General features: G+C 37.1%; 2 protein-coding genes across 2 annotated transcripts; one reads left to right on the forward strand and one right to left on the reverse strand.

Moving 5' to 3' along the window:
* The first annotated feature begins 1,827 nt into the window (after positions 1-1,827).
* Positions 1,828-4,107, forward strand: LOC137729183 (L-galactose dehydrogenase-like). The gene is made up of 5 exons (XM_068468036.1): positions 1,828-2,140; positions 2,653-2,881; positions 3,074-3,373; positions 3,486-3,614; positions 3,860-4,107. The coding sequence occupies exons 1-5, from the start codon at positions 1,956-1,958 to the stop codon at positions 3,989-3,991; spliced, it is 975 nt and encodes a 324-aa protein (XP_068324137.1). The 5' UTR covers positions 1,828-1,955; the 3' UTR covers positions 3,992-4,107.
* Positions 4,108-14,265: 10,158 nt separating this feature from the next.
* Positions 14,266-15,132, reverse strand: LOC137728230 (uncharacterized). Its single transcript, XM_068467077.1, has one exon. It carries the CDS (start codon positions 15,130-15,132, stop codon positions 14,266-14,268), a length of 867 nt encoding a protein of 288 aa, XP_068323178.1.
* Between the last annotated feature and the right edge of the window lie 10,678 nt (positions 15,133-25,810).

Below are 25,810 nucleotides of genomic sequence, written 5' to 3' on the forward strand. Positions count from 1 at the left end.
TGTGTTATATGTCGAGTTTTAGCAATGATGAACTACGAATGACTTGATCCCTAATGAGGGTACGTAGGCAGTCTAACGAGGAGGTTAGATGCAGCCATAAAGTATACGAAAAAATTACTATGAGATTTGATTCTTGAGTTGTGATTTGCCATATGCCGAAGATGAGTATGTTAGATATACGAGTATTTGGTGACGTCGCGTGTCGATCCGGGACGTATGTCAGGATCGAGGCATGACCGTTTTTTGGAACCTTGATTTTACCAATTGTGTCCTTAGTTGGTTTTTATTATTCCAACATGCCCTTCATCTCACCAGAGAGACATTGCCCAGCTCTGCAAATTTTTCATCTCCTCACTAGCGCACCCTCCCCCGCCCAGGGCCACATCTCATGCCCATTGCAACCACTCCCAACCATCTTTGTTTGTCTCTAGAGAATTTTGTAATTAGAACACTGGAAGTGAGAGAAAGAGTTATGGTGTGGTGGTGGCTCAGTTCTTTATCAGGAGTTGTCATGAGATGCACTGGAGAAAGAGTGTTACGGTGAGGGAATATAGAGTGTGATGGTGGGGAAAAGAAATAGAGTGTGTGTGCGCGCGCTATGGTAACAGATAAGTTTGGCAAGTTTTTTTTTTTTTTTTTCTCTTCTTTTCTCTGCATAAGAAATTAATTAATGTTTTTTATTAATTAGACTATAAAATAATTTATTCACTAATAAAAAAAGAGTAATAATAATTTATTTGAAATACATAGGAAGAAATGAATAAAACTAATTAAAGTTTAATTATATACGAATAATTTAATTAGTATATAAAATAATGGAAACAAATTAGACATAAGATAATTTATTATGAAAGGGGTGCTTTAGTAATTATATTAATTTCTATTTCGATTCAGGTGAATTAGTAAACAACTTATATGAACTCAGTTTAAACTTTATTCCAATTCCAGTCAATTTAAGTAAACAGCCTCAACATGAATCTGATTCTGACTTTTTCTCATTCCAACTCCTCCTCAATTCAATTTCTTATCAATCTGATTCCTTTTATTTTGATTACGATTATGTAAACAAACCGTAAGTATATTCTAACAATAACCCTACAAAAGGGTTTAGTCTAAAGCAGCCGAGTTGAATTTTAAGGTCGGCTCGATTAATATTATTTGAGCTGAAGCTCAACACAACCCTGAACAAAGCCCGTAGAGCTGTGCTCAAGCACAGCTAAATTTTTTCAAGCTCCAGTTTAGTTGGCTTTCAGATGACCTTATCTTTCTAGTTTGGCACAACTTAATAGAGAGGGTAAAGTGCTTACAGGCTATTCAAGTTTTAACTTTTATGCTAATCTAATTAGTATTATGGCATGATGTTATTCTTCTTCACTTGAAAGGGAGAGGTCTTAGATTCAAATATTCTGGATGGCGAATTCAATATCAAATTAGGTTGCACATCGTGTGACTTAGCCGAACTCCTCCTCCCTTTAGTGTAAAAATATCGATGTATTAAAAAAAAAATTAGTATTGTATTTTTTCATACAACAATTTATTAGCACTAAGAAGTGAGGTAATAAATTGATTTCAAACTCGTTATTCACAAGCTTTAAATATAAAACTTCTCACTTACAAGTAAATATGTGGAAACTTCTAACTTATAAGTAAAGATAAATTCTACTAGATCGTAATACTAAAGCCTTGAATTCCACTAAATAATACTAAAACCTTTCTCGCCAGTTTAAATGAGTGTTATACCTATATATAAATGAGATAGCATGAGCTGAATATGTATTACACCATTGCTACACTAGTATGAATTTAATAACGAGTCATACTTTAGAAGATAAGAATTTAATTTATATGCTGATCGTCCCCACTTAGCGAAAGCTTAAAAACATAGATTTCAGTTTTTCACTTCACTTCCACCCCGGTGCTTCGCAGCTTTCTTGAATGAGAATCTAAACAAAACAATGGCTTCGCCACCGCTGCCAAAGGTTGAACTCCGAGAGCTCGGCAACACAGGCCTCAAGCTCAGCTGCGTCGGCTTCGGCGCCTCACCTCTCGGCAACGTCTTCGGTCCCGTCTCGGATGACGAAGCCATCGGCTCCGTTCGCGAAGCCTTCCGCCGAGGCATCAATTTCTTCGACACCTCTCCGTATGTAACTTTTGATCCTCTCTCGAGTTTAAATTCGCGAAGCCTTGTTCTTGTTCTGTTTGGTTGCCAAGAAAATTTGAGAAATTTAAGGAAGTTTTCGTAAAATTGAGATTAGATTAATGTGTAAACTTAATTTATAATGCAGCCAGAAAGGTTGAAATTTTGTAAATTGTAATGGGATGTTTGGTTGGAGACGATTCGCGGGAATTTAAAGGGGATTACTTTTCTAATGCTTCTGTTTGGTTGCTGAGAAAATGAAAAGTTGGGGTTCATGTGATTGCAGATCAAAAAGAATATTGATACTCTTAGAGTTCACATAATTTGTGACACAAAAATACTTGTTTGGTTGGAGAGATGAGATGCAAAGAGACACTAAAACAAAGTTTTGATATGCAATTATGTGCTTGTATTTCCTCTAACTACTAAATAAACAAAATTTATTCACCACATCGTCTTCGGATGTCACAAGAATTTTGTATGTTCCTTCTACCTTTTTTCTTCCCAATTTGTAGGTATTATGGAGGGACTTTGTCAGAGAAGGTGCTTGGTAAATCGCTAAAAGCTCTTGGTGTTCCTAGAAGCGAGTACATCGTGGCAACCAAGTGTGGACGCTATGCTGACGGTTTTGATTTTAGTGCGGATAGAGTGACTAAGAGCATTGATGAGAGCTTGGAGAGGTTGCAGCTAGATTATGTTGATATTCTGCAATGCCATGATATAGAATTTGGGTCTCTAGACCAGGTGCTTTGGCATTTATCGTTTGTGTGCTTCAATATGTGTTGGTTTATTTGCTTTAATTCACAGTGTGACATGTAGAGTTAGTCGTTTTTTTTTTTTTTTTTTTTTTTTTTCCTCCCCTTTAGGGAATATAATCTCAATTGATACAGCATAATGATCAAGCTTGTGTGTGTTCCTTTTTACTTTGGTTAACAGATTGTAAACGAGACAATCCCTGCCCTAAAGACACTGAAAGAAGCCGGGAAGATTCGTTTCATTGGTATCACAGGACTTCCATTGGGAATTTTCACATATGTTCTTGATCGCATACCAGCTGGCACGGTGGACGTCGTCCTGTCATATTGCCACTTCGGTATTAATGATTCAACATTGGAGGATTTACTACCATACCTAAAGAGCAAAGGTGTTGGAATCATTAGTGCTTCTCCGCTTGCAATGGGTCTGCTTACTGAGAGTGGTCCTCCAGAATGGCACCCGGCATCTGCTGAACTGAAGGTTAACATTCTCGATGCATTAGTTCCAGCTGGCGCTACACTTCATGCAATCCTGTCTTCTTTAATGCAATTTAGAAACTATAACTGATATAATCTGTTTTATGTTCTTACAGGCTGCTTGCCGAGCTGCTGCTGTCTATTGTAAAGAGAGAGGGAAGAATATTTCAAAGTTAGCTCTGCAATACAGTTTGTCCAAGAAGGATATCTCATCAGTGCTGGTTGGCATGAACTCTGTTATTCAGGTTCCAATCCATCATTTGCGTTTAACTTGCTCATTTTGTTAGGATTGTAGAGTCGGGGAATATAGATTCCGCCCGGCTCTATAGCTTAACAATAGCACAAACTCGTTGTGATCATGTCAAGTAAATGAATACCTATTCGGTCCTCTCACATTGTCATCACATAGAAAACCCTTTTTATTATGTTGTAAAACGCCTACATTCATAAAGATCATTCATCCGTCTTAAATGATTGTTTAAATAATCAGGTTGAAGAAAATGTCGCTGCTGCCGTGGAGCTTGTGACCATTGGCAAGGATGAGAAAACTCTAGCAGAGGTTGAAGCTATTCTGAAACCAGTGAAGAATCAGACATGGCCTAGCGGAATCCAGCAGAGCTGACAATTTTGCTCTTGTATGTAACCATCTGTACCCTGTACTTATTTTGATTGCTTTTCAGTCGCCTGTTAAGGCTTGTCAAATGATTTATCCAGATCAATGGATTCTGTTTCTGTGCATCCATTAATTTGTGAGAAAAAGAAGAAAAAAACCAATCTGATTAAGATGATGTTAACAACAGTAGTTATGTCTCTTATACTATCGTAATTGGCTCATAATCTCGTTGCTTCTAGATTAGAGAGTTCCGGGATGAAAAAAATATGGATTAGAAAAATCCGCATTTCGGATACATGGGTAAGCGTTCTTCTGAATATCTGTTACCCTAGCTGTACTCAAATCTCCGCTTTGGAAAAAATCGATGTCAAGAAGTTATCTTTCAGCTGTCCTTGATGTCAAAAGTGTATGCTAGCATCCACTCTCATGATCTCATCCGCGAGTTAGTGATGAGGTGAAGGGATCTGTCTTCACTGCAAGGGATTGTGATACCGCCCATTGGGTGACCATATCCAAATCCTTCTTCAGCCTGATTCAGCAAGTCTTGGAATGAAGGCTGGTTCAAGCACAATACTGGAATCACAAACCTCTTCCTTTTGCTTTCCCCAACATAGACCGCAAGGTAGCCCTTTGGAACATCGATGGCTGGCCTTCGAAGCAGCCTCGTTTGAGGTTGAGTGTTGAAATTTTTTCTTACCAGGGAATACAATATGTATTCTTCCAGCAATATATAGCCTAGAGAAGACAGGAACCAGGGACTCCTAGATAAAATTAACTGTGGGTATTCTTCCAGCAAACGGAAGTTCTCCTTTCGGCCCCAGGTTTTCGAATTTTGACCGGACAAGGAACAAGCTAGGTTGTCGCCCCATGTGATGTTGTACTGTGACAAAACATGGTGATTAAACTTTGGGGCCAGAATTGAAGTGGATGGTAAGGTTGATGGAAAGATACAGTTTTCTTTTTTCTTTTGTTGTTTTTGTTTTTTCTCCTCTCTCCATTTAGTCAAGTTTGATATTCCAAGGGAAGCGATCTTCACGCACCCGTTATCTCATGCAGTCCTCCGTTTTATGATTATTGGCCATACATGGAAGATTAGGCTTATCCGTGAAGAGCAGGTACTTAGTCTATAAGACATTAATTTGAATTAGGGTTTGACATAGACATGTGAGGGGTAGGGTAGAGGTTGAGTAGGGCATGAATGTCCCGAAAGGCTACTTCGCTGTTTATGTAGGAGAGGAACAGAAGGAGAGACTTGTAGTACCAATATCATTCTTGAACCACCAGTGGTTCCAAGACTTGCTGCGCTGCAGCGAAGAAAAGTTTGGATCCACTCATCCGATGGGTGGCATCACTCTTCCGTGCACTGAAGAGGCCTTCACTCACACTTCTTGTTTGCATTCCTTCTAATGTCATGGCCAACGTCACTACACAAAACTCTTCAATTTTGTGCCCTGAAGAGTTAGAATACTTCCATTGTAAATATCCCCTTTGTATTCTGATAGTCAGAAAATAATTTATACAATTTAATTTTTTATACTAGTTCTCCTTCATAAGTTCCTTGCCTAGAGAATATTGGCTCGTTTGGATATGCTTTTAAAATGGCTAAAAGCACTTTAAGTACTTTTCTAGGATTTACTTGCATTTTTACTAAGGATTGGTTCCAAAAATATTTTCATCAAAAGCGCTTTCAGTTATTTTAAAAGCACATCCAAACAGGCTTTATTAAATAAATAATGATTTTTAGGGTTCTTAATTACAAACTGAAGAGACAATTGAAACGCATCCTCATAATCCATCATTGACACAACTGCAGGTGATATGATTATTTATAATATTTGGGAATGTGAAATTAATCCCCGATCACGTACTGCATTTTTGGTAGTCTACATATGTGAAAAGGCACTCCAGTTCACCAAGTTTTATAATGGTTGCAACATCCTTGTTCTTCATTTAATCAGTTAATTTATATGTTTTTGGGGGCAGCTATGGAGGTTAAGAGGAACATGAGACTACCGGTAACTTATATCACCATGTGATCTTGTACTGTTTGATTTCTGTTCCTTGGTTTCTATTGCCTAAGATGAAGGTATGTTACGAGGTTGCTAATTTGTAATGGTAGGCAATGGAACCAAGGAACAGAACTTGCACATTCAATTAGGATTGAAGAGTTGGGGGCAATAGGTTGTACCCGGTTCTATGGCTTTTTACTATCATCAACAGATGATCATGTCAAGTGAATGAATTACCTATTCACCCCTGTCACATTGATGTAACATAGAAAACCCTTTCTTTTTATTATGTTATAAAATGTCTACATTTATTAAAGATCATTCTTCCGTCTTAAGTTTTATGCAATCGTTTAAGTAATCCGGTTAAGGAAAATGTTGCTGCTGCTGTGGAGCTCGCAACGGTTTGTAAGGATGAGAAAATTGTAACAGAAGTTGAAGATATTTCTGAAACCAGTGAAGAATCAGACATGGCCTAGCGAAATCCAGCAGAGCTGACAGTATTGTTCTTGTTTGTAACCATCTGTATCTTGTACTTACTCTAGCAGAACTTGAAGATATTTCTGAGACCAGTGGCGAAGCTAAGCCCAATGTGGGCCGGATTAACTGTAATTTTGACGGGGCCTGCGAGGAGAGGATGAAGTGTGGCGGCTTTGGGGTGATTATGCGCAACAGTAATGGGGTTTTTCTCGCTGTACTGTCAGGAAAGCTTGGGGATGTCACCTCGCCGCTAAAAGCTGAGCTTCTTAAGGCAAGGAGAGCCGTGGTTTTTGTCCAGGAGTTTTATTCAGGTGGTATGGATGTAGTCTTCGAAGGAGACTTTTATGACACTTGCCGCTATGCAACAAGAACGGGATGATAGTTCTTCGTTGGGGCCCATTATTAATGACATTCGTGCCTTCTTACAAGAGTTCTCCCAGCCTAAATTCAACCATGTTCGTCGGAAGGCTAACCACGCAGCACATAGGCTTGCTCGCGCAGGACTTGGGACGTCGACATGAGGTGATGTGATTCCAGGAACCACTGAAGTTAATCACTGATATTTTAATTGAGGACAGCTAGCTGTACATGATTTGCTTTGCTCTTGGTTGTATTTTCTTTGAGGATAGTTAATAAGTTGTTTGTATGGGACGCTCTTTTTCTCTTCGACTGGGTTGAAATCCTGATCAAGGGTTTTATCGAGGCTCATTTATGCACCATATCCTCATTTATGTACATATTCCTTCTTAATCAATAAATATTGTATTTGTTCATAAAAAAAGGTTCAGTAAAAATAAATAAAAGATTGTTCGTATACTTTTGGGGTGAGATGTGAAGACTAATAGATACACGAGCCAGATTAATTAGATCCCCGAAAATATCTTTTATCAATGGATTGTGTTTCTTGGGCATCCATTAATTTGGGAGAATAAGAGATTAAAGATAAACAATAAACATCAATGGAAAAGGAAGAAACAAAATCAATCAATCTGATTAGGATGAAGTTTACAACAGTAGTTATGTCTCTTATACAATCATAATTGGCTCATGTCCCGGCTCTTCTTGACTAGTGAGTTCCCGGGCGGAAAAATATGGATTAGAAAAATCAGAATTTCGGATACAAGGGTAAGCATCCTTCTGAACATGTGCTACCCTAGCTGTACTAAAATCCATATTGTTAGCCTCGGGTTCTCCTTGGCTTCAAGAAAAAACGATGTCAAGCAGTTATATTTCAGCTGTACTTGATGTCAAAACTGTATGTTGTACTCTCATCCACTGGATTGAGAAATTAGGTGCAGGAATCTGTCTTCACTGCAAGGGATTGTGATTCCACCCATGGGATGATGATATCCAAATTCTTCTTCAGCCTGACTTAGCAAGTCTTGGAATGAAGGCTGGTTCAAGCACGATACTGGAATCACAAACCGCTTTCTTTGCCCTTCTCCAACATAGACCGCAAAGCAGCCCTTTGGAACATCGATGGCTTTCGAAGCAGCCTCGTTCGAGGTTGAGTGTCGAAAAATTTTCTTACCGGGCAAGCGAAAACCCATGGTTTTTTTATTTGTCTAGAGGATGATTTGCAAAAGAGTTTAAAGAAATTGTAAAACAATACAAGTGGATAAATGTTGAAGAATGTGAAACTTGTGCTGCTTGTGAAGCCAATTGGGTTTATTATATAGATGAAGAGTGTAGGATATTGGCAATGAGAACTCACATGGTTTGGTCTATCCACTATTTGTTTTGTGGACTTCATCTGTTATTGGCCAAACCAGTAACCTTCCTGAGAAACATCTTGCCCTACCTCCTTTAGTTAAACCAAGTAGCCAATGAAAGATACAGATTGAAATTCAAATAATAAAAATCTTAGGAAATATAGAGCTGCAAGCAAACGAGGGGCCAATATTCAAATAGATAATAGCGTAGCTACTCTTATAATTATTAATGTTAGTGAGAAACGCTTCAAGGAGAAATTTTTCATTGTGCTCAGAACACGGATGGTACATCACGTGATATTATTTAAGTGGAGGCGAGTTTTATTTTTCAAATTGTTAATTTTTTAACACAAGTATCTCACTATTTATATAATGACATGTAGTGTACCACTCATTATTCCAAACATACCGAAAAATCTCTCCAATTCAAGAATCAAATTATAAAAAAATTTCTTTCACTTATTAATTGTTAATATCGGGTGAACAGTTGGATCAATAGACTTTTTCCTTTAAAACAACCCCTTAAAGTGTTTTTTTACCATAAAAACGAGTTTTGAGGAACTTAATTGTGAAAATCGTGTTGGATTTGGTATGAAATTAGAATTGTATTCTTAACTAAAGTAGGAATCCTAGTTGTAATGAGTATAGGAAACTTGGACGCAAGTTTTCAGGTGGTGTTTGGATTCTAACTTAGTTTGGGATTAGGTTTGTGGCTAGGTTGTCTAGTATAAAATGTGTAAATCTTAACGTTAGAGTGTGTGATTAAGAGAGAGAGACTTGAGAGGCAAGAGAACTGTTGTGAAGTTTATTGTGAGTTCTTTTGTAATCCTTTATTGATTAATAAAGTGAGTTTCCGTTGTTCATATCTTTGAGATTGTTTTGGTTTAGTCATCTTGCTTGTGTTACAACAAGTCGTATCAAGAGCTTGGTTCAGTGATTAAGCCAAAACAATGACAAAACCTGAAGACTCTAGCAAGAGTGGAGATGATGGGGGCACTGAGGTCACCAAAACATCGGTGCAAAGTGCTAGGTTCGAGATCGAGAAGTTCGTCAAGACCAATAACTTCGCTATGTGGCAGTGCGAAGTTAAGGATGTGTTGATACAACCAGGACTACTTGTAGTACTTGAAGATATGCCTATGTTGATGAAGAAGGAGGAATGGCTGCGGCTAAATGCGCATGCATGTTCCACAATTCGGTTATGTCTTGGCAAGGCACAAAAGTATGGTGTGATGAATATTTCATCGGCCAAAGAACTATGGGATACGCTGGAGTCCAAATATTTGAAAAAGAGTGCAGAAAATAGGCTTTATCTTAAGAGTAAGCTTTATTGTTTCCAATATAAGAAAGGAACAAAGATGATTGATCATCTTGAAGAGTTTAACAAAATGATTGCTGAATTGTTGAATTTAGAAGAGACGATCAAGGATGAAGACAAAGCGTTGATCCTGATGAATTCTTTGCCTGAATCCTATGAATCATTTGTTACGACATGGATTTATGGTAGAGAAACTATTAAATTTGATGAGATCTCATGTGCTGTGATGAATCATGAAGTTCGAAATCTTGATAGACAAGAGAGGAACAACTCTGAAGCACTAATGGTGAGAGGAAGATCAAAAGAAAGAAAGTCTGCAAATAGGAAGAAAAGCAAGTCTCGCACAAGAGGTAACTCAAGCAACAACAAATTCTTGGATAAAGATGAGTGCGCTTTTTGCCATGAGAAGGGACATTGGAAGAAGGATTGTCCTAAAATCAAGGATAAAAACAAGGAAAAGAAATATGAGTATTCAGAGGCAAACATTGTTGAAGCTGATGATGAGGATTTTGTTTGTGCCCTAACAGTAGCGGAAAGGATAGACTATGTAAATCAATGGGTGCTTGACACTGGATGCACTCATCATATGACTTCCCAACGTCATTGGTTCTCATCTTTCAAAAGCATCACTGGAACTGTGTATATGGGTGACGATAATCCATGTTCAACGCAAGGGATTGGCAGTGTTATGATTAAGCATCATGATGGTGCAGTTCAAGAGGTACAAGGAGTAAGATATGTTCTAGACCTCAAGAAGAATTTAATTCCTTAGGCACCCTTGAATCCCAAGGTTGCAAATTTTATTTTGAGAATAATATACTTAAGGTTGCTAGAGGGGCATTAGTGATAATGAAGGCTCCAAGAAGAGGTTTGCTTTACTTGTTGGAGGGCAAAACCATGGAAAAATAGGTAGCTATGGTGGCAGAAGGTGATCAAGAGGATACATCTTCTCTATGGCATATAAGGTTGGGGCATGTGGGAAACAAAGCACTGCAAGGGTTAATTAAACAAGGGATTTTAAAGGGAGCCAAAAGTGGAAAAATAGATTTTTGTGAACACTACATTCTTGGCAAACAAACAAGGGTAAAATTTGGCACTGCAATACATCAAACTGAGGGTATATTGGAGTATGTACACTCAGATGTCTGGGGACCTAAAAAGAATGAATCTTTAGGAGGGAAGAGATGGTTTGTGTCCTTTATTGATGATTACTCACGAGGATCATGGATTTATATGATGAAGCACAAACATGAGTATTAGTGTTTGATTTCTGGATTAAGTTTCTTCAATGGAATAATGAATGCAAAAATGTACAGAGAGAAAATGATTAGAAAGTCATGAAAGCTTAAAGGTTCATTGGATTCCATTCTCTCCAAGCAAGGAACTCGGAGACCATATATTACCGTTAGAGGAGTGAGTAACACACTCACTCTCTCACATCATTACAACTCAATCACAACCATTCATTCTTAAGTCATCATATAAGATGCTTACACATGTCATGAGCTATGACTCATTACAATTTAATCTAGATGCCATATGGAATATGATCCAAAGGCGCACGTTACATCTTACAACTTGCATATAATAAAACCAATATAGCAAATACATTTATACACCAATACTCCCTTCTAAATGTTTTACTGATTTCACTCCGAGTGCAGGTCTTAAGTATTCAAACCGATCCTTAGGAAGAGCCTTGGTAAAAATGTCTGCCAATTGTTCCTCTGTTCTGCAGTAGTTCAACTCAATGGTGCCATCTTGAATAGCATCCCTTATGAAGTGATATCTCCTATTGATATGCCTTGTTTTCTGATGGAACACTGGGTTCTTAGACATGGCTATGGCAGAAGTGTTGTCACATAGCAAAGGTGTAGCCTCTACTTGTTCCTCTCCAAAATCAGATAACACAAACCTCAGCCACATTGCTTGTGTTGTAGCTTCTGCAGCACTTACATATTCAGCTTCTGCAATGGATAGAGCCACACTGCATTGCTTAATCGAAGCCCAAAAAAATATCCCTGAGCCAAAACTGAATGCATAACCTGATGTACTCTTCATATCATGCAAGCTTCCTGCCCAGTCACTATCACAATATCCTATCAACACAACAGCTTTTCCCTTCATATACTCAATCCCAAAATCCAATGTCCCTTGTACATATCTCAAGACCCTTTTAGCTGTCCTTATGTGTTTTCCTATAGGCTTATGCATAAATCTTGCTAATAAACAAGATGCATACATCAAATCTCATCTAGTAGCTATTAGATATAACAGACTACCAACTATTTTTCTATATAAGCCTTTATCAGCATCCTCACTTCCATCAACCTTGGATAACCTCTCATTGATTGCAAGTGGAGTCTTTACAGCTTTACAATCTTTTAAACCAAACTTTTCAAGTAAAGACTTGGCATATTTCTTTTGATGGATGAATATGCCCTTATCTGTTTGAATTATGCCTAAACCAAGGAAATGGTGCAACATTCCTAAGTCTGACATCTCATATTGTTTCATCATATCCATCTTAAACTCTTGAATCATTTCATCAGAGCTTCCTGTGTAGATAATGTTATCTACATACAGAGACACAATAAGCACACCTGCATCACTGAATTTAGTATACAAAGTAGCTTCACTTTGACTTTTCTTGAACCCACACTTGTTGAAGTATGTATCTATCTCATCATACCAAGCTCTGGGAGCTTGTTTTAGACCATATAAAGCCTTTTTCAACTTGTAAACTTTGTCTTCTTGCCCTTTGACTTCAAATACCTGTGGTTGATCAACATATACTTCCTCATGCATTGTACCATTTACAAATGCAGATTTGACATCTAATTGGAACAATTTCCATTCCTTTTGAGCTGCCAATGCAATTAAGGTTCTAATGGTATTAAGCCTTGCCATAGGTGCAAATGTCTCATTGAAATCAATCCCAGGCTTCTGAGAGTAGCCCTTTGCCACTAATCTTGCCTTGTTTTTCTGCACTGAGCCATCCAGATTAAGCTTTGTTTTATAGACCCATTTGACACCAATTACTGGTTTATCTAATGGCCTATTGACTAACTCCCATGTGTCATTCTTCTTTATCATTTCAATCTCTATGGACATAGCTTTTCTCCAAGCTTCATCCCCTGATGCATTTTCAAAACACTCAGGTTCTATTACATAGAAATTGCATCTCTCATACACTTCCTTCAAGCTCCTAAACCTGAGAGGTGTGTGATCATACTCTTGTGGTCTAGTGTGACTCACTTGTTCCACTTGACTTGGACGAGAAATAATAACTTGGTCTTGTTGCTCTTGTAATGGTTCTGTGCATTCCAATTCTTCATCATTCTCTGTAATTTCAACATCACTCCTTTCATCTTCATATACTTCATTTGAGACTGAAATGGGCAAATTCTTCTTAGCACACGATTTCCAATCCTAGCAAGAGTTCTCATCAAATATTACATCTCTGGAGATAACAATCTTATTAGTTTTAGGATTGAACAACCTGTAACCCTTCTCACAGGTTCCATAACCAAGAAAAATGCGTTTGACACTTGTTGCATCCAGTTTCTGTCTCATCTGTGATGGAACTTGTGCATAGCATAGAGATCCAAACACTCTTAAATGTTTCATTCCCGGCTTCCTTCCACTACAAGCTTCAAAAGGAGCCTTCTTATTCAAGGCTTTGGTAGGACATCTATTGAGAATACAGACTGCAATGTTAATTGCTTCTGCCCAAAACTTAAATGGAATACCTTTCTCTAACAACATACATTTAGCCATTTCTACAATGGTCCTATTCCTTCTCTCTGCAACACCATTCTGTTGAGGAGAATAGGCCACTGTGAGCTATCTTTCCACACCAAGATCTTCACAAAACTAAGAAAATTCAAGTGAAGTGTACTCTCCTCCCCTGTCACTTCTTAATTTTTTCAGTTTGTACCCACTTTGTAGTTCAATAGTTGCTTTGAACTTCTTGAACACATTAAATGCTTCAGATTTGCTTCTCAGAAAATTGACCCATCCCATTATGGTACAATCATCTGTGAAGGTGAGAAAATACTTGTTTCCAGATTTGGTAGATGTTTGCATTGGTCCACATATGTCAGTGTGAATCAATTCCAGTGGTAAAGCAGCTCTCCACTTTGTTTCTTTAGGAAAAACATCTTTGGAATGCTTTCCAAGTGCACATCCCTCATATACTGTGGTGTTCTTTTTTAGCTCAGGTAGTCTAGTTACCATTTCATGTGCTTGTAGCTGCATTAAAGCATTCATGTTTAAATGCCCGAGTCTTCTATGCCATATCTCAGCAGCTTGCTCAACACTAGCTCTCATGGTAATTTGGATTCCTGGTTGCAATTTCAAGGGAAAACTTCGATTTCCTTTCATAGGGATCTTGACAACCAGGTTAGAGCATGTGAAATCATCATAGATTCTGACTTCAATTCCCCCAAATACAAGGTAGTACCCATGCTCCATCATCTGTCCCACACTTAACAAATTCCCTTTCAAACCAGGTACCAACATTATCTCCCTTATGTACCTTTTGCCTTGCTTAGTTTCAACCAGTAACTTACCCTTTCCAACCACTTCAACCAATTGTCCTGTGCCCATCTCAACTTTGGCAGTGACACTTCTATCTATATTCACCTATAAATCTTCTCTTCCTGTTATGTGGTTACTACAGCCACTGTCAACATACCAAATATCTTCACCTTGCTTCACAGCAACTGCCATACAAATATAGAACATGGTTGGATTGTTCTCCACTTAACCGACATAGTTTGCCTGTTGAGTATCTTTCTTGGACCTACAATCCTTGGCAAAATGCCTTGGCTTATCACATTTATGACATCTTGGTTTCCCCTTGAACCAACACTCTACAAAATGTAATTTGTCACAGTGTTTGCAAGGGTTCTTGGCTCCATCAGAAGATCCAACAATTTTCCCTTGTTGGTGCACAGGTCTGTTATCCCACTTCTTACCCTTTGTCTTCCAATTCTTTGTGGGTTTGAAGTTTTGATTAACATTGTAATTATTCTTCTTGTGGGCTATACTTAAACTAGCAAAAGCTTTCTTAGTACTATTTTCAGAATGCCTCTTAATTTTCTGTTCATACCCTTTTAAAGTCGCAACTATATCTTGCACATCAACTATCTCCAAATCCCTAGTATTTTCAATCACAGCTACAATACTATCATAAGATTTAGGGAGGCTAATTAATAACTTCTGCATAATTCTTTGATTTCCAAGATCTTCATCATAACTTTTCATTTGTGTAATAAGATCAAATAATCGCACAAGATACACAGAGAGTGTTTTATGCTTACTCATCCGAGTATATTCAAAATTACGCCTTAAACTTTGAAGTTTCACAAATCTCACTTGTTTGTCTCCAATGAACTCTTGCTTCAGTACATCCCAAGCCTCCTTTGCCGTCTCTAGTATGGCGATCCTAGGGAAAATTTCATCTGACACAGCTCCTTGAATGATGCTGAGAGCCTTAACATCTTTAACTATGGTCTCCTTCAGGAGCTTAAGCTCAGTTGCAGTGATCTCTTCCTCTTTCTTCGCCAAAGAACTGTACCCCTTCTCAACCATATCCCACAAATCGTGAGATCTGAATATGGTCTTCATCTTTATTTGCCAAATCAAAGTTTTCTCTATTGAAAACCGATGCCCGAAGATCAGCACCACTCGATCCAGCCATATTAGACTTGTTATCGAGTAACCCAGAAATTTTCAGAGTTTTCTTCGGTCGTAGCAACACCCAATTCTCCTCCGAGTTCCGTCGCTATCAACCACGTCACAATTTCACGCCTAGATCAAGATCCAACCTGGCTCTGAGGCCATATTAGTGTTTGATTTCTGGATTGAGTTTCTTCAATAGAATAATGAATGCAGAAACGTACAGACAAAAGGATTAGAAAACCATGAAAGCTTCAAGGTTCATTGGATTCCATTTTCTCCAAGCAAGGAACTCGGAGACCATATATTACCGTTAGAGGAGTGAGTAACACACTCACTCTCTCACATCATTACAACTCAATCACAACCATCCATTCTTAAGTCATCATATAAGATGCTTACACATGTCATGAGCTATGACTCGTTACAATTTAATCTAGATGCCATATGGAATATGATCCAAAGGCTCACATTACATCTTACAACTTGCATATAATAAAACAAATATAGCAAATACATTTATACACCAATAATGAGGTGTTGAATAATTTTTTGGAATGGAAAAACACGGTTGAAAAGAAGACTGGAAAGAAGTTGAAAGTCTTAAGAAGTGATAATGGCGGGGAATATACTTCTAATCCCTTCTTCAAGATATGCAAAAAGGAATGTATTACTCGTCACTTTAGTGTTAGAGAAACTCCCCAACAAAATGGTGTTGCAGAGAGGTTGAATCGAACATTACTGGAAAAGGTGAGATGTATGCTTTCACAAGCAAAATTGCAATAAAGATTTTGGGCAGAAGCATTAAATTATGCATGCCATATTTTGAATCGTCTACCTTCTGCAGCTTTAAATGGTAAGACTCCAATGGAATTATGGTCAGGAAAAATAGCTCAAGACTATGAAAGACTAAGGGTTTTTGGGTGTGATGCTTACTACCATGTGAAAGAAAACAAACTGGATCTGAGAGCAAGGAAAGCTATCTTTTTAGGGTTCCATAGTGGTGTCAAGGGATTCAGGTTATGGAGCACAGAACCCAAGAAGGTAGTAGTGAGTAGAGATGTGATGTTTAATGAATCCCATATGAAACCTAAAGAGGACAGGAATGTTGTCCATGAGGTGGAGCTATCAATAGATAATTCTAAAAAATCTAGCATCGAGAATGACGAACAAAATTGTGTCGACCAAGAAGAAAGACAAGACGAAGAAGCTGTGGTTGATGATATTCAAGAAGAGTGCATTGCCAAGAGGAGAGGAAAAAGAGATGTTGTGCTTCCTGCCAGATTCAAAGATTATGTTGTATGTATGGCATACGCGTTACCAGTAATCGAAGTTGATATCCTTACAAGTTTTACTGAAGCACCGAGTAGTGGAGAAGCAAAGCATTGACATGAAGCTATGGATGACGAGATGTTGTCACTCAAGAAGAATAAAACCTAGGAATTGGTGGAGTTGCCTCAAGGAAAGAAGGCCATTGGGTGCAAGTGTGTATATGCAAAGAAGGATGGAATAAATCATGGAAGTCCAGTAAGGTTCAAAGCTAGACTAGTGGCTAAAGGTTATGCGCAGAAGGAAGGAGTAGATTATAACGAAATCTTTTCTCCTGTAGTGAAACACTCATCCATCTGAATTCTACTTGCATTAGTGGCATAATTTGATCTCGAGTTAGTCCAGTTAGATGTAAAAATTGTTTTTTTACATGGAAATTTTTCTGAAGAGATTTACATAAGGCAACCTAAAGGTTATGAAGAACAAGGAAAATAGGTTCTAGTCTGCAAGCTCAACAAGTCACTATATGGTTTAAAGCAATCACCGAGGCAATGGTATTTGAGGTTTGATAAGTTTATGAAGGACCAGGAGTACACTAGAAGTCATTACGACCATTGCGTGTATCACAAGAAATTAAGTGGAGGTACATATGTCTACTTATTTATTTATGTGGATGATATGCTTATTGCCTTTAGTGATATAACTGACATTACAAAGCTCAAAGCTCAGATGCAGAAAGAGTTTGAGATGAAAGATCTTCGTGAAGCAAGGAAGATTTTGGGGATGGAGATTACTCAAAACAGGAAGGAGGGACTGGTGTATTTATCGCAAAAACAGTACTTGGAAAAACTGCTACACAAGTTTGGCATTAGTGAGGAAACCAAATCTGTGAGTACACCTCTTGCTCCTCATTTTAAGTTGAGCACTCAACTATGCCCTAAGCGTGATGAAGAAAAAGCTAGGATGAAAGATGTTCCTTATTCCAGTTTGGTTGGAGGGTTGATGTATGCTATAGTATGTACTCAGCCCGATATTGCTTATGCAGTAGGAATTGTAAGTAGGTTTATGCATAATCCTGGAAAAATGCATTGGGATGCTGCTAAATGGATACTGAGTTATCTTCATGGAACAAGGAATACAGGAATTTGTTTTGAACAGAATGACGGAGAAATTGATAAATTCTCCATTAGTTATGTGGACTCTGATTTTGCTAGTGATTTAGACAAAAGAAGGTCTAACATGGGGTATGTATTCACTATGGCGAAAAGTCTTATATGTTGGAGATAAATACTACAACCAACCGTTGCTTTATCAACCACAGAAGCTGAATATATGGCGATGGTTGAGGCTATTAAGGAGGCCATTTGGACACTTGGTTTGATAGAAGATTTGGGTGTAAATCAACACAAGTTGGATGTGTATTGTGATAGTCAAAGTGCCATTTACTTGGCAAAGTATCAAGTACATCATGCGAGGACCAAGCATATAGATGTGCGATATCATTTTGTTCGAGAGATTATAGCTGAAGGTGAGATTCTTGTTAAGAAGATTGCTACGACTGATAATCCTGCTGATATGTTAACAAAGGTAGTTGGTGATTAAAGTTCAAGCATTGCTTGGATTTGGTGCATGTTAGACAAGTTTGAAACTTGACAATGGTGGAGCAAGGGAAGCAGATGAAATCTCTGATGGAATTTCTTACCAAGGTGGAGATTGTTGGATTTGGTATGAAATTAGAATTGTATTCCTAACTAAAGCAGGAATCCTAGTTGTAATGAGTATAGGAAACTTGGACGCAAGTTTCCAGGTGGTGTTTGGATTCTAACTTAGTTTTGAATTAGGTTTGTGGCTAGGTTGTCTAGTATAAATATGTGTAAACCTTAACGTTAGGGTGTGTGATTAAGAGAGAGAGACTTGAGAGGCAAGAGAACTATTGTGAAGTTTAATGTGAGTTCTTTTGTAATCCTTTATTGATTAATAAAGTGAGTTTCCGTTGTTCATATCTTTGAGATTGTTTTGGTTTAGTCATCTTGCTTGTGTTACAACAAATCGTACACTACTACTCAACAGTCTCATCCCATCGTTGCAGAGACCAAATTGTACAACAAAAACAGGCTAAATACTAGTAATGCTTTTGTGTTAGAGATCTTTCACCAGTAATTGAGATTTAAGTTTTTTATCTTCTTCTTGTGTTTGCATCTAAATATATGTAAATTTGATGATTCATTGTAATTTTTGCGGTATGCATATGCAAAGCTTAATTGAGTTCATACCAAGCAAATTTTAAGTATGCAAATATAGAAGTTAAACTTACATTTTTGCATACAATATGTATGTAGCAAAAAAAAAAAATATATCATTTGATTTTGGGGTAATTGTTTTAGCTAGCCCACCCACAAAATTTTTTTTGGCTCCATCCTTGCATATAGGCACAAAAATACACAGGGAATCCATACGGAAACCTTTCTTTAGGGTACCTGAATGATCCCCATATATTATTCGGATACGTTTCTGAACATATTTCATGAGAACTCACATGGTTTTGTTTCCCAACTAGTGATATTAGACATTACATACGGATTTCATACTGCTTCACAATTATATCATCAATGAACACATTATGGTTGCAGAATTTAATCCATTACTTACATTCGACCTTATGAATACAACATATAACCGAAAGAACACAGGAACTAGGGACTCTAATAAGAATTATAAGACACATAAAAACTGTGGGTATTCTTCCAGCTAACAGAAGTTCCCTTTTCAGCCCCGGGCTTTTGTCGACCGGACAAGGAACAAGCTAGGTTATCGCCCCATGTGACGGTGCATTTTGTCAAAAAACATGATGACTAAACTTGGGCCAAAACTGAAGTGGATGGTAAGGTTGTTGGGAAGCAGTGACATGGTATCTTTCTGCTGTATATAATCCATTGAAAGATACTGGTTTCTTCTTTCTTTTCTATTTTTTTTTCTCCTCTCCATTTATCTAGTTTGATATTCCAAAGAAACGATTGTCACACTTCCATTTTCTCCTGTACTTCTCTGTATTATAATTGATTGGACTTAGACAAACACGGGATCAGGCTTATCCATGAAGAGCAGGAAAATTAATCTATAAGACATTTGAATTAGGGTGTGACATAGAAATGTGAGGGGTTGAGTAGGGCATGATTTTGCAACTTGCAACCTTTATACAACATTAATTGACCAGTCACCTTTAAAAAATTAGTGAGAGGATAGAAGCACGTGACCTAGCTACTATTTATATACCTTAATATGCAGTGACAATTTCAACCTCATAGTTTGTAAAAAAAAATAAAAAAACACACAAAATCACTTTTGATGTGTAAATCCTTTCTTGCAACTGATGAACTCATAATCCACATGAACAGTAACCAGAATCGGTTGAGCACATAAGGCAAATAGAAGCCTTTCTTCATTGTTTGCAGTCCTGTATCAATCAATAAAAATACGTCTCTTCGCTTTGTTGTTCTTTCCTCTCACTTCATTTTCGAATATTTGTTTAACGGTGCAAGAATAGTCTTTGTCTAGCATAATGCCCTTATGTTCAATGAAGGATAATGCTTTATGAAGTTATATATATCACATCTCCTCCATATTGAATTCCCTGATGATACTCATACGGCAACCCAAAATCTAGTGATAGATCATAAATGTTGGGGAGAAAGCTCAACTCTCGAGCAGCTTGCATGGTTTCTACAACCTAGCGCATAAGCCCAACGCTCACGCCAATCAAGAGGTGTGAATGATATGATTTTAGTAGATGGACGAACGACGTAGAAAAAAAAATTAGAGAACAATAAAAAAAAATTATTAGATACTTTGTGGGGTGTATGTTGAAAGTGTGGAGTGTGAAGGTATTATGGAAAAGTTTGTGAAGTGTATTCACACAAATTTAATTGAAAAAAAAAAAGTGAGATGTATTAAATATGTAGATTGTATTTAACAATATGTGAGGTGTTAATAAAACAAGCCTTTACAAATTTACCACCCGCAAGTTTTCACATCCTCTATTATCTAGATTTAACATTGTCTAGATGTTAAATTCATTGATTTAATTTTGTTTAGACGTTAAATTATCTTCTCCTTCCCAGTAATCTAAACCCCACAATCCATCAATAAAACAATTGCACAGATAGCACTGGAAATTAGCCAAATTGTAACCTTCCCACATATGTATGTAAAGCAATAGAGATTGTTGCAGAGATTTACAGAGAGCAGAGAAAGAAGATTTAGTGAGAGAGAGAAAACTTGTAAAGGAAGAAAAGAGAATCTGTATATTTCTTGTATTGTAAACTTGCAAAGAGAATGTTATTACATGAGATATATAAATATCTTACAATTGTTTAACAACTAAGCTAACAACCTTAACATAATTGCCTAACTAATCTTGTGCCACATGGCATATTATAGAACCATTGATTCATCACAGTTATACTGTTATCATCCCCCCTCAAGCTCAGGAGAGAAAGTCCAAGCCTGAGATTGCAGCAATGGGTACGAAACAAGGGTGATGACAGTCCATTGGTCAAGATATCTGCAAACTGCTCATTAGAGGACACAAATTGCATTTGTATAAGTTGCTTGGCAACTCTCTCTCGGACGAAATGAACATCAATTTCTATGTGTTTTGTCCTCTGATGCATGACAGGATTGCAAGTAAGATCAATCGTGGACAAATTATCACAAAACATAGTTGTTGGAGTAGGGACTATAATATGCAAAAAGGTAAGTAATTGCCTAATCCAATCAATTTCAGCTGTTGTGGAAGCAATTGCCCTATATGCAACTTCAGTAGAAGATCAAGAAGCAGTATTTTGTTTCTTAGAGGACCAATACATAGGATTTGAGCCCAAGAACACTAAACAGTTATTAATCTTCTGTCCCTGGGATCCCCTGCCTAATCATCATCACTATATGCATGCAAGTCTGAATCCCCTTTGCCAAACTGAATACCATAAGATTTTGTTCCCTTTAAGTATCGCAGAATACATTTAACAGCTAAGACATGGGACTGCATTGGATTTTTCATAAACTGACATACTTGATGAATTGAGAATGCAATGTCGGGTCTTGTGAAAGTGAGGTATTGGAGAGCCACATTAACACTTCTATACATTTCTGGATTGTTGAAAGGAGTGCCATTATCCTTTAACAATGATTATAAGGCAAACAAGGTGTTGCACATGGTTTAGAATCAACCATTTCTGTTTTTATAAGTAAATCATACACATATTTTGCCTAAGACAAGAACAGACCTAATGCATTTTGTATGATTTGAATGCCAAGAAAATAATGTAAAGCCCCCAAATCTTTGAGATCAAGTTCTTGAGACAAAACATCTATAACTTTAGTGATTGCATTATTGGAACTGCCTATGATTATAATGTCATTGACATAAAGTAGGAGAATGACAATATGTGGACCAACACACTTCACAAATAAAATGAGTCTGCATAGGTAGATTAAAACCCTAGAGTAGGCAAAAATGTTGTAAATCTTCATTCCAAGCTCTAGGAGCCTATTTAAGACCATATAATGATTTATGCAATTTGCAAACAAAGGAAGAATGTATAAGATCAATAAAACCTGGTGGTTGAGCCATGTAGACTTCTTCTTGCAAGATGCCATGAAGGAAGGCATTCTTGACATCAAGTTGCCTTAGAGACCATCCAAAGTTAGCAGCCAAAGCAAGAACTAGTCTAACAATAGTTGGTTTAACTATAGGACTAAAGGTCTCCCCAAAATCAATCCCTGCCTCTTGATTAAATCCTTTTTGCAACCAATATTCTTGCCCCTTGATTAAATCCTTTTGCAACCAATCTAGTCTTATACCTAGAAATTGTACCATCTGCAATTTTTTTTTTTTTTTTTTTTTTTATATCTTGTAAACCCACTTACATCCCACTAATTTTTTGTTGGAAGGAAGAGGAACCAAAGTCCAAGTACCACTAATTTTTTTGTTGAGAGTGTAAAACAACTAGTTCTTCTTCCTTTGCATCACACCACACAAATGACTTGAGTGCAGATTTATAAGAAATTGGTCCTTTTTGAGACAAATCATCTTCAACACTAGCAGCAATAGTAGTAAAGAAAGCATTTTTCTTTGAAATTTGACTCTTGGACCTTGTTTGCATTGGATGGAGATTCAAACAAGGAATATGAAGTACAACCTGTAATTGTTGAGGTTAAAACTCAAAGGATGCAGATATACTCTCAGAAGATTGTGAAGAACAAGGTGGAGATAAACTTTTTGAAGAATTGGAAGAGGCCACATGGATTGGTGATGAGGAGGATTTGGTTGATATACTTTATAAATGTTGTGATGGTGTAATAATTGACTGAGATGAGCTAGCAGATGTGTTTTCTGTACTTGGAGATGCCTTTCTAGTATCCAAATTAATTGCACCAGAGATGATCCCAGAATGTGGAACAACAGTATTGGTATGAGTAATAGTGACTAAGGGAGATGGTACCGCTAGAGTAGACACTGTTGTTGGTTTTGATTGACTTGTAGGTTTAATTTGAGCAACTAACAAAGGATATGGGAAGGTGTTCTCATAAAAAATAACAAGTCTAGAGATGTAGATTTTTTATTTTTTTTTTTGGTAAACCTTTTATACCTAGTCATATCCTAAAAAGAGACACTATGTAGTCTTTGGTTATAGCTTAGTACTATTATAAGGCTTCAATAATGGAAAGTAAGAACAACCAAAGATTTGAGATGTTGTATATTAGGGACATGTTTATACACTGCTTCGAAAGGAGATTGGTTATTTAACACAGATGAGAGCATTCTGTTAATTAGGTAAATTGCATTTGGCATGCAAATGACCAAAAACTACAAGGTAATAAAGTAGTTTGCAAAAGAGTGATAGAAGTCTCTATAATGTGCCCCTGTTTCCTTTCAACTAGGCCATTTTTCTCTAAGAGTATGAGAACAAGAAAATCTGGTGGCTAATCCCCTTATCAAGAAGAAAAGTTTGAACTAAATTACTAATATATTCCCCCTTCTATCACTTTGCAAAGTTTTAAAAGAAATTGCAAAATGATTGAATGCAAACTTATAGAAACCAATGAAAACATAACAAACTTTACTTCTATTAAGTAGGGGAAAATCCAACAATATCATGTTCATTCATCAATGAATATCACATAGTATTTGTAACCATCTACAAAATTACAAGGAGCTGGGCCTACACATCACGATGTACTACTGTAAAAGGATGAATAGACTTAGAGATTGATGTAGGGAAGGGTAATTTGCTAAACTTGCCCTTTAAACAAGCATGACATGGTAAAAGGGGATGAATTTGGTATACAAGACACATTAGACATTTTCAACATTGTAGAAACAATGGGATTGGAAAGGTGTCCTAACCTATTATGCCATAAACTGGAAGTAACTTGCTGTCCAAGAAAAGCAGCCTTAAATACTTATGGTTGAATCACTGACAAAGCTGACAATGGAATGAGATGCAATCCATTAATGCACATTCCCTTGAACAAAATTCTCCCTGTAGCCTTGCCCTGTATCCAGAAACAAAATGCATCAAATATTAGCCAACAATTGTTGTCCAAACAGATCCTATGTATAGAAAGCAAATTCTGTGTAATTTTAAGCACATAAAATTTTGAATGTTTCATAGGAGTTTGGAGAATAGAACCATAGAACCAATATGAGATATTGGTAAACCTACACCATTAGTTATCTAAATGGTTTCAGTAAAGGGGAAAGGTGTTACCAAAGATAGGTTATGCAAATTAGCAGTCATGATTTATAGCTCTTGAGTCAATGAGCCACATTTGATGAGGTGGTGTAGAAGGAGCAACATGAATAACATACATGGATGAAGATGCTGAGTTAATGTTGGCATTTCGAAAATGACAAAATTGAGCAACATGATTCTTTTTGCCACAGATTTGACAACCTTAAACTGGAGATGAATCAATGTTTCTATATCTGTAGGTATTAGCATAACGACCATATTTACCATAAATTTGACATGGTTATGCAGAAGACTTTAGTGGAGAAGTGCCAAGAATTCCAGAGAAGAATTGTTGAAGGAATGCCTTGAATTCCCAAACAGGAAATTAGAGTTGTAATTGTATTTGCCATTGCCCTTGTTCTTGAAGTTAGTTCCTTGATTCCCATATGACATTCCCTTAGAAGAATTTCTAGAAGAATAATGCTAACCAGAATTAGATGACACCAAGTTAGACTCTTTTGAACCAGATCCACTGTTCTTAGCAGCCATTGCAGACAAAAAATGGAGTAGCATGAGCATTATCAACCATGGCTTCCTCAGCAAGTAATTGAGACCTTAAGCCTTTCATGAAAATAACATTTTCCCTTCCTCGGATAATCGATCGAATTGTATTGTACTCCGTAGAGAAACCATTCAAAATGAGGATAACAATATTATCATCCTCAAATTATACTCCAATAGCAGAAAGGTAATCTCGAGCTTCTTTGATTCTTTAAAGATAATGAGAGATAGAGTCAGTACCTTTCTTAATATTTTGCAATTCTGTCTTCATCTAGAAAATAGTGGTCTAAGTAATAATGGAGAATTGCTCATTCATTCATATCCACAGATCACGAGTACTTGTACTCCTAATTGCACATGACACCGTATAGGGAGACAAAGTAGCAGTAATTAGTTGCATCAAGACCCTGTCATGGAGTTTCCAAATCTTATATTCATCAATCTCAGTCATGGAGGAAGAATTACCATAATTAACCTCAGAATCACTTGAATTTAACGTTGTAAAACGAGCTGGTCATGGATGTGAGCCATCAACCCTAAGATGGCATGACCTTTGAGTCGTAACTCCATTTGAAAATTTCATGTAAGATAATTGGAATCATCGAGCTTAATTGTGACAGATGAAGAAACCGTAGAAATCAGAGAAGTTATCAGAGATTGCACAATCTACAATTGAGCTGCAGTCACCATTGTTGTAGTTATAGAAGAAATTTTGATGTAGATTCAGTGAGGAATATCAACAAACACTTGGTGTGACGCTAATACAAAATAACCATCGCAAAATTGGGAAAGAACATAAACCCTAGAATCGCAAAGATCCAAGAAAAACAAGAAAGTAAGTTCAATGGAACTTACTGAATTAAGCGGAAGCATAAGAAATCCAAGATCGAAGAATTGCAAGCTACGTGGCTTATGCGGTGATTGATACCATGTAAAGCAATAGAGATTGTTGCAGAGATTTACAGAGAGTAGAGAAAGAAGATTTAGTGAGAGAGAGAAAGCTTGTAAAGGAAGAAAAGAGAATCTGTATATTTCTTGTATTGTAAACTTACAAAGAGAATGTT

Source organism: Pyrus communis, chromosome 3 (assembly GCF_963583255.1).
Source record: "Pyrus communis chromosome 3, drPyrComm1.1, whole genome shotgun sequence".
Classification (NCBI taxonomy): domain Eukaryota; kingdom Viridiplantae; phylum Streptophyta; class Magnoliopsida; order Rosales; family Rosaceae; genus Pyrus; species Pyrus communis.